General features: G+C 33.4%; 2 protein-coding genes across 2 annotated transcripts; one reads left to right on the top strand and one right to left on the bottom strand.

The window, feature by feature from the left end:
• Positions 1 to 530: 530 nt before the first annotated feature.
• Positions 531 to 7,492, bottom strand: LOC18038180 (AUGMIN subunit 5). The gene is made up of 10 exons (XM_006430894.2): positions 6,619 to 7,492; positions 5,482 to 6,024; positions 4,212 to 4,353; positions 3,661 to 3,834; positions 3,162 to 3,371; positions 2,825 to 3,010; positions 2,264 to 2,423; positions 1,884 to 2,079; positions 1,321 to 1,453; positions 531 to 1,177 (listed from the first exon to the last, which is right to left on the bottom strand). Exons 1-10 carry the CDS (start codon positions 7,143 to 7,145, stop codon positions 1,049 to 1,051), a joined length of 2,400 nt encoding a protein of 799 aa, XP_006430957.1. The 5' UTR covers positions 7,146 to 7,492; the 3' UTR covers positions 531 to 1,048.
• Positions 7,493 to 11,158: 3,666 nt separating this feature from the next.
• Positions 11,159 to 15,466, top strand: LOC18039701 (E3 ubiquitin-protein ligase At3g02290). Its single transcript, XM_006430893.2, has 5 exons — positions 11,159 to 11,479; positions 12,211 to 12,584; positions 13,139 to 13,565; positions 13,836 to 13,945; positions 15,107 to 15,466. The coding sequence occupies exons 2-5, from the start codon at positions 12,465 to 12,467 to the stop codon at positions 15,131 to 15,133; spliced, it is 684 nt and encodes a 227-aa protein (XP_006430956.1). The 5' UTR covers positions 11,159 to 11,479; positions 12,211 to 12,464; the 3' UTR covers positions 15,134 to 15,466.
• The last annotated feature ends 29 nt before the right edge of the window (positions 15,467 to 15,495 follow it).

Here is a 15,495-nt window from a genome sequence, read left to right as displayed (position 1 = left end):
AGCTACACAAGGATTGAAAACAGACACAAGCTAGACAATTTGCAGGAAAATTTGAGGAACTTTATTCATCACTAACTATCACACAGTACTTGACCAGCCAATATGCAAAGAGGAGAATCAATTCTTTACATCCAAACAAACAAGGTACACAATGAGGTAAAAGCAAAAAGGAATGGCCTTTGTTTTTTAGTACATGTTAACTCAACTCAACCTGTTGGCTGTATGTCATTCAATTATTGCTGGCTTGTAATAATAATGATTAAAAAATCATCCTTGTCCGCCGCATAATGAGTTGACAGTTGGGTGGGAAAAAGGGAGAAACATTATAATTAATCCAAGTACAGCGTATGGTTGAGCAGTAGAAATAAATTGATCGAACAACCTTGCGTTAAATTCATTAACCTCATTCTGATAATGAACACTTTGCCTTTTCCAGGGAGGGGGATTATCTAACGCGAACGCCAAAAAAGCCCTTAACATCCGGAGCAGAAAGCTTAGCAGGTTGGATTAGAGAGAATTCAACAAATATATTAAATAAATAATATTCAGAAGACACAGAAGGTGTTATTGTTACTGTTGCTGAAGCAGAATATCAGTCTGCCTTTTCAGTTTTGTCAAACAAAATAGAATTAAACTACAGACAGAAAGCCTATATGTAGTCATTTCACAAAACCTTTTCAGCTGCTAGAATCAAAGCCCCAACACAAACACAGTGTAGAAGAAACGAATTCATGGCCCCAAGGACTATAACTGACTTATGATACAAGATCATTTGGAAGCAATAATCATTCTATACAACAAAATTAGTCTGGCAAAGATGGATGGGTCTGGTTGCACTCGATAGTATCCCGCTTCCCAAACCTGCAAACTGAATTGAAGACATCCTCAGCAGCTGCTCTACACTGCTTCGAGCCATGTAGTCCGTATTTGTTGTTTTCTTTATTTTTTTTTTTCTCTTTTTGTATGCACAAGAAAGTGGTATGGATTTTCTAGGCAAAGACGGTACTTGAGAAACATTCTGTCATGCTTAATGCAATGAAGACACCTTTCAGAGGAGCTCCTTATCGTAAAATGCAAGAAGTTGCTTCACATGATTATGCCAAGCAGCAACATTTTGCCCATCAACTGTAACCCAGTCAACAACAGTAGATGCTGGTTGCTCCCACCACTCATCGAGCTGATAATTAGATAAAAAGGAAAAGATCAAGGCTGAACATCATCAGTACAAAAAAAAAAAAAAAATTCTAACATTGCTCATTTTAGTACGTCCAATATTAAAGTGATCACTGATTCTACATTTTAGATCTAGCTGACACTCACCAAACCCCTAACATATTTGCAATCTTCCAAGCTTTTCTGAGCATTCAAAACAGCAGTCTTTAGTTCAGGCAACCATTTCTCCATGACAACTTTTTCTTGCTCATCAGCCAAATTCAAACAGTAATTAGTTGTCCTGCAAGGTGAAATAAACATGTATAATAATCTTATCAAATTCTTTTAAATGACATTCAAATCTGTTTGTGGTTTAGAATGCACATCTGTTCCTGTCTATGAAAATTTCAGACTTGGATGTACAATCATGTGCAGGAAAAAAGAAGAAACAAATACACGTCTTAACATGAAAGGCAGAAACCAAATTAAAGAACAGAGATTAACATAGAACACGAACCTATTGCCAACCTTTCCATAAAAGAAAAGTAGATTGGACAACGTTTTATGGCCGAAATTGCTTATTGACACTTTTTTTTTAAATCATATTGACTTTAAAGAAGGCAAACAAACAACTCGATAAAATTTAATCAATCAATCAATCTTCACAGTCTTTAAATAATTAAGTAAAACCATCTCCAGGATAAATCAAGATGGTTTATCATCAAAATTACCTTTCATACTCTTGTTGAGCACGGTATGCATGATTTAACAAAGTATGACCACTTTCAACAAGATCCTGTCGTATATGGACCAAGTTGATAGCCTTAGCCAAGTCCTCCAACACACTAGCTTCAGAACCACGAAGTTTTAAGCAAAATTCCAGGGACTCTAACACAGATGCTAAGCCAGCATCTGAACCCTCCAATCCTGTAATTATAAATTCCAAGTCATTTAGTGGACATTGAAAAAATAATAAAAAGAAGAAGAAGAAGAAGAAATCCACTTAAAATCTTAGGAAGCAAAAATATTAGATAAAAACACTCCTATATATAAAGCAATCTAAGCAACTCTAATGCAGGAAGAGTGCTTAGCTTAGTGAACTAAAACTGACCAGCTGGATACTGAAGAGCAGCTGAAATACGGCATATAGATGGAATGGCTGATGGATCTCGAGCACCAGCTCTTGCAGTCAATATAGAGGCATTCTTTTCTGCTGCAGAAATAGCTTCAGGTCCTGTAGATCCAGTAGCACCCATGGCCTCCAAAAGTGCCTGATAGGAAATTAAAGGAAACTTGAGGTCAATATAGGGAAGCAGACTTGACATGCAGAAATTTAATATTTGAATCAGGGTGTGCAAATGAGTGCTCAATGAGGTCTTTGCAGTTTCGACATTATCAACAAAATGAAATGCCGATACAGCAAAGAAATTAATGAAATGAACAAAAAAAGGACAGAATTTGCAGCCTTCTAGTGAAGTCTGATAGCCAATACAAGTAAAATGTCCCTAGAGAGAACAATTATGCAGGAAATATTTAGATCGCTTAATCAATGAAACAATCAAAACCTTTTATCCAGTTAAATTAAAAGGAAAGAGGAAGCTGTAGCTACTTACTACAGTCAGCAATCAATCAAGATCAAGCCAATAGGTTATACACTTGTCATCTTACAAACCTGTGGGGTTGATGGTAGCATCTGGAGGCTATTATCAGGACTTCTGTAAAAGGCAGAAACTTCATTATCAATTAAATCTTTTGCACTATTTGAAATGTCCACAACAACAGTGCATGCTGGAATGATGGTGCTTGATGCATACTCCCTAGCAGCTAAAGGCTGCTGACTCCAAAATGCAGCAGCATCCTAGAAGGACATTGACACCATAAAATAAGTGTCGTTTACATACAAATTAAGAAAACAAGGGGAACAAAAGAAATAACAGACAAGGATCAATAACAAGAAGATTAAAATGATATCTATCACATCACTGGATATATTAAAAATATGTGCTGACCATATTAGCCTTAAGTAAGGCAGTATATATTGTCTCAAGTTCAGATCTGCGGGAATCAAACTCTTCAATCTTCTTCCACTTTTTTTTCAGCGAATCCTCAGCTTCTTTCCTCTCAGCACATAATTTATTCAAGCGTTGTATTTCAGACATCACAGTATTCAGGCTAGCCCTCAATCCAGCAGCTTCTCGCTCCTTGGACCAAACATCCAACTACACAAAGAAAAGGAGAAGAAAATAGTCAAGTCACAGAATCAACATGTACACAACAGCCAACAACCATCAGATGGATTTTCAAAGGCTTGAACTTTTAAGTATGAGATGGATGAGACGAAAATTATATGCATGAGCTCCTAAGATCAGCTGATTGGAAGAAAAGCTGTCATAAATCATTAATAACAAAACTTTACAAATGAAGAAGATTAACAATCTTCAGATGAATAGATAGCATTGATTGCACAAAAGTTAGTCTATAGTGCAACTCAATGCATGAAAAATTTACCTGGAACTGCCTAAGACTGCCAACATTCTGCGATGTGGCTCCAACAAGCGAGTGTGATGAAATCGCATCCCCATTTCCATGTAAACGTTTTATAAGCTTCTGACACAAGTTCTTAGCCTCTGCAGCTTTATTGAGTGCATCTTCAGTAGCCAAAAATTGCTGAACATGTGCTTTCTAAAGACAATATATACTCTACATCAATTTAACAACCCCACAAAGATAAAAGCCAAGCAATGATAAAAGCATAAGGAGTGAAAGAGATGCTGAAAAAGTTAAACCCAAGAAGACCACCCAACTAGTATCCATTCAGGAATTCAGGTTAACAGACAACAGTTTGGCTCCAATTACTCCTTAACCACATTGACATTAGCAACTGTAATGGCCTTAAAGGGTAAGAAAATATGAACTTCACAATGTAGAAACATGACAAGTAGAGTATTCAACTCCAAGTATCAAACAGAAGAGATCAATCGCATGATGGTCAATGTGACTTTACAAAGAGTAGAAGATATATTGGCTATTCAATTGCTACTCTTGAAAAAGAATAATACCTGTCTTTCAAGAAGCTGATTCTGAGTTCCTCTAGAAGGTGCCTCCACCCCTATCTTCCCATTACCATAAAGTTGATAGTTCAATGGAGAGGTTGCATCAGAAGAAGAAACATCCATTACTGTGTTGTTCTCATACTTGTACCTAACAAAGAAATTAAGAATAGTCAATTTCACCTAGGGGTGTTCAGAATCTAATCCGATCCGCTCAATCTGTCTGATCCGTAGAAATCCGATCCGTGGATTGGTGGATTGGATTGGATTGAAAATTTGATAATCCGCAATCGATGGATTGGATATGGATCTACTTTTGAAAGTCTGTAAAAATCCGCAAATCCGCAAAAAAATAAAAAATATTTTTTTAACTAAAAAATAAAACTTGTAAATATGACATTAGTACTTACTAATAAATAAATAAGTTAAAATATAGTTACATTAACACTATATTATATCTTATCCGATAATAATATAAAATAAAAATAACTAAATAAACAAATACAACTTCCTAAATAGTTAATTTCCATGTACTGATCTAAACGAATGAAATTTTTTTCGTTTTGGTGTGTTATATTTTGAAACTTTAAATGTATTTTCTACCTTTATTTAAACAATTAATTTTTTAAATCTTATTTAATTTTAAATTTGATCGGTAATAAAATTATTTTTATATTAAATTTTTTTTATTTAGTTAGTTCGTGGATTGGACAGAATTAAAAATTTTTAGTCCGTAAAGCAATCCGCAAAATGGTGGATTGGATATGGATTGGGTCAAATCCGTAGATGTATGGATTGGATTTGGATTGAACTTTACCAATCCGTGGATCGGATTGAAAATTTATAATCTGCAAAATCGTGGATCGGATATGGATTGATGTCCAATCCGCGAACACCCCTAATTTCAACACACCCCCCCCCCCCCCCCCCAAAAAAAAAAAAGAAGGGTACTTTTGATGAGTAAAATTGCAAATAAATTAGCAAAACAAGTTAACCATCTGGGAAGGAAAAACAGTTACATAAACAAATTCTCACACAAGGTTTCCCATTAACTGCACAGTAATGAGATACATCTTCAGGTTGGATAATTCCTACGACTTAAGTTAGGGCAAGATTACATCACAGTCCATTTAAATAAAATAAATAACTACTAAACAAATGCAGAATATGATCAAGCTGCTGTAAGTTTTGATAGAACGAATGAGACGAAGCCTAATTTTCAGAAGGTGGCACTGAGAGTAGCAGAAGTAAGTATGACAAGAGATGAGTGGAATCATACCTTAAGGTTTCTGCATCTGCCCTAACATCAATTTTCTCAATTTCTCTGGAAATCAGAGTTTTCAGCCGTAAAGTGTATGCAGTGATCGCCTGGAGCAACTGGGGAGGGTTCTTCAGGCAATTGACAATAACAGTTCTAACCTCGTCAGGTATTTCACCCTCAAAATCAAAACCCAGCTTCATTGCTTCTAATTGAGGATTCAAATGAATACCATTTCCTTCGTAAGCTGGAAATGAAAAGTGTACTTTATCAATGATATGTGCTGCAAGAGATTCGCACCCCTTGCGAATATTTCTTTCCCGGGTTGTTTCAATAAGAATGACATCATCGGCAGATTTAGTGCCTTTAACAGTTGAATAAACAGCTTCCTTCTCACTATTTGCAGTGAAGCTGCTTGCCACTTCAACAGAAGAATCGACACTCGTCCTTTGAGCGTCCCTTGCTTGATTAACGTATTGGCGAAGACGTTTATGATACTCAGCAAATATTTTTGCTGCCTCATCAGACTGTTCATCATAAGCTTCCAACACCACCTGTTTATGCCTGCAGTACAAGAAGGCATACATCAATACAATTCACAATACAAAAACTGGGCTGCATAACATTCTTGCAGAAATTAGATCTCTAAATAACTTTTAGCTAACAGGAAATGAAGGGATTTTTGGTTTATCAAATTATGTGTATGACTATCCAAACTAGTTTTCCTCTTCTAAGGGGTTAATAGCTCATGAAAATTAGTTCATACAAACTCTTTTTGTCTGGTTTTCACCAGTTGGCATTCAGTGTCAAGTCATAAACCTAAATCCAAGCAACAACTGCCATACTTACCCAAAAATGCAACTGAATTCACATCCCAACCGTGTGAACTTTCTTTGGCAAAACTAACTATGAGAAACTAATATAATATCCTGAGATTCAATCACCCTACATGCCCCAAGTTGGAGTAAAGCTAAAACAAGTTTGAAGAACCTCAATAACTCTTCAGGTACTAACAGACAAAAACCAATAAAACACATTTCTATTCAACCAAACATAATTAGAAGAACCATTTTGAGAGAAAACAACAGAAAACATAACATCAACCATGAAAGCAATAAGCAAACAACTTTTGCATAGAATGCTTGAAGTCCAACAAACCTATAATTTGCACGCTCATCAAGCATTCTCTTCCTCTCAGCTTCCTCCCTTGAAATCTCCAACATTCTAGCCCTCAAATCCTTCCTTTGCCTCCTCACAATGTGCCTCAACCTCTCAACTTCTTTTGCTGCCATTTCTCTCTCATTCAATGCCGCCTCTCTACTCTCACTCCCACTTGCGCTCTCGCCCAAACCCTTATCCTTCCTCCTCCCTCCCCTACGACTCTTACTCTCCTCTTTCCCCAAATTCACCAAATTGCCACTCTCCCCACTACCGCTACTACCATGTACCATTATATTTTTCCTTATACGCTCCACTGTTTTCTCTGATTTCACTCTCTTTAACAAAAACCCCCAAATGGGTATCATATTTCCTCGACAAATCTTCCGAATTGTATCCGCATTCGGCGCGTTTGCTTTCATACTCGTCGAACTGTAGGACCCCAGCGGCCGGTACCCCATTTCCTTCTGAAGCCACTCGAGTATGGCCTCTGGTTGCACTGCCGACGAGCTCGACGAGCTCTGCATTCTGTTAAAAACCCAACAGACGAAATGCACGATCTTTTTGTCCTTCTATTTTCTGAAAACCCTGAATTTGGAAGCTGAAGTTCTCATTGTGGAAGAATCTGGTGGTTGGGCTTTCAATTGCGAATCCCTAATTCGTAAATCTGAAGAGAGAAAATGTTGAACCCAAGAATTAGCGAGAGAGAGGGAGAGATGAAGCAGTCGCAGATCTGACAATTTGGCCGGCGAACGAGGAAGGATAAGACGACGACATAATGATTTTGTTAAAAATAAAAGAAAGAAAAAGAAAATTCAAAAAAATGGAGGTCCCGCTCACAGAAACATTGATAATTTGATTGATTAAATTTTGGATAAATATCATGCAATATTTTATAATAATATTACGTCATATGTACACTGGTTTATTTTATCAACCATGCGCGCATATTGCACATTGATAGAATTGAAGCATCAATGTTTTTTTTTTTTTTATTACATGACTATTGCTCATATCACAACTCATATTACATGAGAATATAACTGATATTTATAAATTAGACTATTATTGGGATCAACTTATATCAATACTAATGGAGCTCTGTCCAAATTTTAACCCTCACAAATATTCGAAAGATGTCAACTTCTCACTTATGGGTAAGGAAAATGACTGCCTTCACTCAATTTTTAATTGAGAAAGAAAATACCCCACAATACTTTTGTGGGGGTTCGAACTGCTGATCAATGTTGATCTTTATGTAATTTAGTAAACTTGAGGCCTAATAAGTTTTTTAGGCCCTTCATCCCCACTGGTGTACCCATAAGATCAAATAACTATGAATTAAATAATCTGACATAAAATATAAAAAAAAATTATAATTTCAAGTTATTGTTTTTCTAATATTAGTAGTATTTTTTTCTTATATGTCTTAAGAAATTAAAACTCTAAGAAGACAGTCTATTATGTTTTTTTTTTTAGATAACATATTTTAGTTTGATGGATTTTTTATATTATAATAATTTAAGAATCTCAATATATGAGTCTCGAATCTCAATTGTTATGATAGATGAATAATATATAACAGTTGCCAAGATCTCTAACATTACTCTTAACATTAAATTGGATTTTTTTTTGTTAAATCATATCAAATATCGAATTAGATCTACGGCCTTATATTTAATGCATACAGCTAGGGTTTGATATTTAAATTATGCAATTGGACTAATAAATTATAAATAGACGAAATTTGTGTAATTTTAAAATAACTTTTTACTTAAATTTACTGTATTTAATCAGTTCAAGGGGGGAAATTTGTGATTTCAAGTATGTAGATAGAGAATGTCTTATGAATTTTTAGACACCTTTCCTTGTTTGTTAATGACTCCACCACCATTTATTTATCTTAAACTTTAGACTCAAATGATCAATTAAAGAAAACAGCTCGTAAACTGTATGACCAATCATTTGGATATGGATAGATAATCATTTGATTTTTTTTGCTTGAAAGGTTGGTTTATTTTGATATAATTCAATTTTATTAGCATTTCTCTATAAGGCAAGCAACCGATTTCAATTAATGAAAAATGCGGAATGTAATTTATAAAATCATAATACGAGTTAGTAACTAAATAGCCTTAAAGCAAACATACAAACTAATTGATGTTGATGGGGCCCATAACCATTCCACCAAACGATTACCACCAATCACTTTACTGAAAGGTGTAAGCCCACATCACATACTAGCTTCTCACTGAAGCCATCGTTTAATAGTTTATATTAAGATTAATCATTTTTTTCCCCCTCCTATTTAGGTCTTGTGGGTGCTTTCCTATTGATTAATGGCGACTTATTTTAATTTTATAATCGCTTTTCTCAAATTAAATTTTTACTAGTCTTAATATTCTTTAACATCACACATTGGAGTACAAGTTTCATAATAAATCCACAATAACTCTGGTTGAAAATTGAAGCTCCACCTAATCTCAACCATCCATCTGAACAACTAGACAAGAGATATGAAAATAATAATAATAAATAAATAAATTGGTTTTTTTTTTTAAAATGTTGGAATTTACGTTCGAGGGCACGGTTAAAGTACAAATGCCATTAGAATTTAACCCCATTACACATAATGAGTAAACGGCGCAATTTGGCCGACCAAAGGATCCACTTTGTCTATTAAATAGACCAGCTTTGACGACGAAGGCTTTGATGGAAAAAGCCAACCGCATGATCCATAAACACAAATCACAATACACAATGGTCACCACTCACCAACCACTTAGAATCTGAAAAATATGAATTAAAAAAAAAGGAAAAAAAAAAAGAAAATTTCATTATTTAAAACCAAAAAAAAAAAAAAAAAAAACAGACGTAGGCCAGAAAATTTGGATTCTATAACTTTTTTAATTCTCCCCCATTCGAGCGCGGTGGAATTACTTTTATTATATGTTTATTTTTTAGAGTGGAAGAGAGGAATTTGCATTCATTTAATTTCAATGTTTACTTACATATTTTAAAAGAGGAGTGAGAATTTCATCTTATAGGCCCTATTTATTTTTGCAGTGGGGAATGAGATTCTCACTTTCACGAGGGAGGTAGGAGTGAGAATTTTTTTTTAATTATTCTTTTATTAAATTTAATAAAATAAAATAAAAATATCATATTTATTTTAATAATATTATTATATTATTTCAAAATTACATTTATTAAAAATAATAATAGTAAACTTATTTAAATATAATATTATTATATTTATTTAAAAATAATAATTTATACTGATTTTGAGTTAAAATTAATTAAAAAGAATATTATTATATTCATAGAGAATTAATAATATCACTATATATTATCTTTATTTGAAAATATAATAATATTATATTTATTTAATATTAATAATCAATAATAACAAATAATTTATTCTAAAAAATATTAATTTCGTACTATATTATTAATAATAATATTTTATTTGTGTTGCTCTTAGTAATAATTTTTAATTTACATAATTAAGAATATTAATAATTATTATTAATTTACAAATATACCAAAGTATATACTTTATTTTTCAAATATATTGTTTATTGATTTTTTAATTAAAAATTATAATTCTTTAAATAAGGATAAAATTATAATTTGAAACCATTTATTTATAGTTTAAGACAAAATAAACATATGAATTAGGTTCTAATTGTGATTTGATACTTCCATTTCAGTGTAAATAAATAATTTACTCTCACTTTCACTCCACGCTCACAATCTCAAGATTTCCACACAGAATTCCCACATCAATATTAAAATATAAACGCTACATTTGTTTCTAGACGTTTAATTTGACTTTACCAAACCTATCTACCGTATAAAGAAAAAAAAAAAAAATTCTTACCCATTCCAAAATTAAGTACCTCAAAACTCCGTATAGAAACAAACAACATCCCACTGTAATTTTATTACAAATGTCAACATCTGTCATGGAAGGCATAAACTTGTTCAAATTGATCAAATCAAGTCAATGCACAAAGCCAAAATTTCATTTTCTATCCACAGACACACAAAGCATAATATAATAATTTTACTAAACTTATTATGATAAAGCCACCGTCATCTTGTCTCTTATCTTGTGTTTATTGCATCCTTCATAATTTTTTACCTTTACATAATATTTAAAAGGAGTAAAAAAAAAGTTATCAATAAAAAAAAACACATAATTGGTACTATACAACACAAATTTAACGCAACCTTTATAATATCATGATAGCATGATAAAATAAAATAAAATAAAATAAAATAAAAGTCATGTAAAAAGATTAATATTTATATTGATATTATAATTATTAATTTATCGAGATATCTTTTGATATTATTCATGTAAACCTAATTAAAAATCTGGTCAGCATATTTTGGTAAAATTCATTTACACTCGATTAAAAAAATTGCTATAAAAATGAGGAAGAGGCTTTGAAACAAGGTGTATTACATTAAAAAAAAAAAAAGAGAAGAAAAAGAAAAAAGAAGTAACACTGGTTGTATAAATAAAATTTATTAGATTAATAAATACAATAAAAATAATAAAGTTGGATTGATTCCATCACCCAACCAAAGCGAAATTCAAAGGGGAGGCTACAGGGAAAGGGCGTGGCGTCACTTCAATTTATGAAGCATTGAATTGAGATGATTCTTAGCTTTTCTCGCCGAACAATCCAACATAAATTTCAGATTTTTGATCATCCCTCTTGAGACCCAGCTCCCTGCCTGCATAGCTTTGCTCTTTAGTGTTAGGTTCTCCGTTTCTGTCTCTGTGCCCACAAACCAAAAAAAAAAAACAATAAAAAACAAAAAAGCTTTTTTATTTTTCTCTGTCAAGGTATTTCTTTGCTCTCTCTCTCTTTAAATTTTATTTGTCTTAGAATTTGTTGATTTTAGATGGGGAGTTTTTATTTTGTTTGATAGATTATGGAGCTATCGCAAATGGATATCCTTTATTTTTTTGGATAGTCTTATTTACTGGGTTATTTTTTTTTTTTCACTAAGAACTTTTTGATGATTGATGTGGGTTTTTTTTTCCCTTTTTGTAAAATATATATATATTTTTTCTTTTGATGGGTTTTTCGTTTAGGGCGATTGTGAATTTGTAAGGGTAATCCGTCTGCGATGGATACTTTGTCAGTGTTGAATTTTAGCTCGTGATCACAATAGGAAAGAAACTTTTTTCTACTCTTGAAGATAGGTATTGAAAGGAAGAAAATTTGTCACTTTCATGCCAAAAATTGTAAATTTTGGACAAGTGATTTTTTTTTTCTTGGATAAAAATTTGTTATTGCAACAAGGAATCTTTCATTCTTTTTGCATTGATTTAGGATGTAAGGTATGGCGACATCCTTTGACTAGTATGAGATTTTTTTTTCTTCTCAAAAGTTAACCTTTGAATGCTGATTAATGAAGAAATGTAAGTTCAGATTGCATTAGTTTGCACTTTTAGCTGCATGGGCATTTGTTATTTAAGTTCATGAATTTCTTTTGAGAATAGTTTGTCGCATGCTTTTCCTTTCTCTTATTCAACATGGTTGTTTAATGTGATTTTCTTGTATATTCCAGGTGAATATACCACAAAATTATTAGTGCAGTTACGAAGCTAGTTCAACATTTGTTAACAAGGGAGGGAGGGTTCTAGTTCGCGGAGCCAGTGAGACTTCTGCGAGCTCAGTGTCCTCTCTCATTGTATATATTGTTATATACTAATTGCTTCAAGAATTCTTTCTTGATGCATATGCTCAGTGGGGCTTGATCTTGCCAATGAGACTGGACTATCGCCGTTGCGGGTAGAAAGGAAGATATTAAAGTTTACAACAATGGGTTCTGTTTGCTGCTGTTTTCATGTGGAGGATTTTGAGGATTATATGAATCCAAACAGTTCTGTATATAGGAATTGCATGTGTCTCAGCTGCTTTATTCAGCATGTTTTAAATGTGGTATGTCTCATGCATCTTTTACTTAGTCTTGTTTTTCGTTTAAGATTCACTTTCTTCAATGTCAGTTTAACAGTTTTGTTACAACTTATGTTGCCATAATGGGCCTATTGTTGAAACTGTCAAGAGTTCTTTCCCATGTGTGAATATATGCGAACTAGACTACTAGTGGTTAATACTTTTTCTGTAATTTGGTTCCATGCGACTATTCTCTGAAGATCTTACTCTATCAATGTTTGTGAGGACATATGACTATGTTTCTGGAGTGACTGAAGACCTGTTTATAATTCAGTTCTGATTACTCAGTTCAAGCACATTTAGTGCAAGTGTCTTTTGGATTTCATTGCAAAACTTTCTAGATCAGTATGATTATTTTCGTCAAGGTGCTTGTATTTTGTAAGCAAGGATGACACGCACAAATAGAGAATGAGCAAATTAGTTTGTGAAAATTTGAATTATGTATTGTAAAGATTATTCATGAAAGTTTAATATCCATCATTCCCCTGGATGATGTTCCTAAATTTCACTTCTCTTATTTCTTTTTTAATTGTCTGTAGTATACCTCATTATTCCGAAGAGGGGATGTGCATTCTGTCCCTTCATCCGTACAGGGGGCAGCATCAATGACTTCTACTGCTTCCCTTGACAATTCTCTCTCTGATATGTACCGATCTCCTCCGAGACCCTTGCCTTATGATGCTGATCCTAGATATTTCCGCTTGCAACATGAAGGATTGGTTTCAAGGCGTGAGAAGGGTTCAAGCCAATTCCATGAGGAGTCAGAACCTCTAAGAAGTGACAATGATGTGGAATCGGAATCTTTTAGTGCAGGAGACAAGTGGAATGATTCATCCTGTGAAGATGGATCGAAAGAACAACGTTCTAAATCCTCAGTTACGCTTTCATCGGCAAAATCAACAGCTGGATTTGCGTATATTTATTCTCCATCAGAAGATGAAGATGTCTGTCCAACATGTCTTGAAGGTACATTTTGAGTGCAGTTTTATGCTTTTTTTATCGCATAGGTAACTTTGTATAGCATGCATATAACTAGATTTTCCTAGGTTCACTGGGAGTCTGGGCCTTGACATGCTGCCAGACTATTTTGGTGACTTCCTTCTTGTCAGAGTACAAATGACTCTAAATTATGCAAAAAGTTAATTTTAATGATTGACAAGCTATTGTAAAATGAGTCCATATAGCGTACTGGTTTCAGTTAATTTGAGTAACTTAATTGTACCTTTTTATATGCAGAATATACGCCAGAGAACCCCAAAATAGTGACAAAATGTTCTCACCATTTCCACCTTGGTTGTATTTATGAATGGATGGAGAGAAGTGAAAACTGCCCTGTCTGTGGCAAGGTAATCAATCCCTTGTGCTTTGTTTCTGAATCCTTGAGGCTGTTTGTATTGTTCATGATAATAATTTATTTTGGTTTCTTATTATGAGATTGGGATCTATGCACTGCATAAAGCTCTAAACTTCATTCGAACAATGTTTTTCTTCCTTTGTTATTCAAAAGCATCCCAATTCAGGTTATTGTTGTTTGTTTACCTTTTCGCATGGTTTAGTGTCAACTGATGTGTTAATATTTTGAATTGGCGAGGAACATCTTATTTTTCAGTTTCATTTTGTTTGAATTGAGGTGTAGCTATATAGAACTGTCTGTCCTTTTTATGACACTGAAGCCCTGCTTTGGTGAATAATGGAGAAATTTGATCTATGTTGTTGTTTATTCAAGTCAATTGCCTTTCTTTCCATGTTCCTCTCCCTTTGTCCTTTTTTTTTTATCTTTTCAACAGCACTCACAAAAGTGTAGCCTTTTGGTTTATGTGATTTTATTTTCTAATTTTTAAGATTCAAAATCTGGAGGTTAATTTCGTCATTTTTTTTAGCTTTGTTGAATTCTTTGGCATTTGGCATTGCAGTCTATTGCTAAATAATTTAACTGATGTTATTGGAAAACCAGAAGTATTTACTATTAGTTTTTCAGTTCCTAGCGGGTTTTGACTTCAGTATCTTATATCTGGAGATGAAGAATATTAAGAGAAAATGTGTTGAAACATTCAAATGATATTCATATTTCTTAGTGGCATAAAATGTTTTGTTATCTAAAGGTATTGTCTAGGGCACAAAAAAGACGTTAAAATAGTTCTAAGGATTTTTTAAGTGACCTTGCATTCAGTTGTTATGAACTCAAGTTTGTGTCAGTTTCTTAAAATGGTAAGCTTGCTAGAGGTCTCTCTTTAAACTTCCATCATTTGCTTTGTAACTGGGGAATGCAAGAAAGTCACAACGAGATGAATCTACTACTCATTCTGTTTACTAAAACATGGGATTAAGGTTTCTGGCCCTGCCATTTTATCATTTTTTAGTATCTAATTGTGACAACATTGCATTTAGTTAATCAGAAGTGGCAAGGTTTACTTCTAAAGCTTTCTTCATTAGAATGAACCATATTATCCTGTACCTTTTTCTCTGATTATTTTTACTAAAATTTCATCTCGTTGACCTTTTCGTAGGTGATGGTTTTTGATGAAACGACTTGATCTTTCAAAGGTTTTGTTCGTGGATGGAACCAGCAACAACTGAAGAAAGAATGTTTAAATCAAAGGAGACCTGTAAATCCATTTGTGAATATGAAGTCATTTGTGTCGGCTACAGTAAATACAAAAAGTGTCATTCAAATCATTGATGATTTTCCCCTTGTGTTACTGAAAATCTGGCTTTAGCCTCCAGAAAAATAGCATTTTACATTGAAGTGTGAGTGGAATGAAGAGAAACATGATTTTAGTTGTGGTATATTTGTCTTTCCTGTGTCATTTTTATGTATCTTACATGACTCAGATCTCATGGAAAAAGGTAAAAATAATGTTTATGAAGCCGAGTAGTCTAGCAGATTAGCAATGCA

The sequence above is a fragment of the Citrus clementina genome, unplaced genomic scaffold (assembly GCF_000493195.1).
Source record: "Citrus clementina cultivar Clemenules unplaced genomic scaffold, Citrus_clementina_v1.0 scaffold_6, whole genome shotgun sequence".
NCBI classification, from domain to species: Eukaryota; Viridiplantae; Streptophyta; class Magnoliopsida; order Sapindales; family Rutaceae; genus Citrus; species Citrus x clementina.
This window is presented reverse-complemented; position numbering and strand designations above follow the sequence as displayed.

What these genes read in the sequence shown, in the direction of transcription:
- LOC18038180 (XM_006430894.2), bottom strand. Translation starts at nt 7,145, where the DNA reads ATGCAGAGCTCGTCGAGCTCGTCGGCAGTGCAACCAGAGGCCATACTC. An exon ending in TGCTACCATCAACCCCACAG is followed by an intron (nt 2,424 to 2,824) that starts GTTTGTAAGATG and finishes ATTTCCTATCAG; the next exon opens with GCACTTTTGGAGGCCATGGG. An exon ending in TGCTCTTCAGTATCCAGCTG is followed by an intron (nt 2,080 to 2,263) that starts GTCAGTTTTAGT and finishes TTATAATTACAG; the next exon opens with GATTGGAGGGTTCAGATGCT.
- LOC18039701 (XM_006430893.2), top strand. Translation starts at nt 12,465, where the DNA reads ATGGGTTCTGTTTGCTGCTGTTTTCATGTGGAGGATTTTGAGGATTAT. An exon ending in CTGTCCAACATGTCTTGAAG is followed by an intron (nt 13,566 to 13,835) that starts GTACATTTTGAG and finishes TTTTATATGCAG; the next exon opens with AATATACGCCAGAGAACCCC. An exon ending in ACTGCCCTGTCTGTGGCAAG is followed by an intron (nt 13,946 to 15,106) that starts GTAATCAATCCC and finishes ACCTTTTCGTAG; the next exon opens with GTGATGGTTTTTGATGAAAC.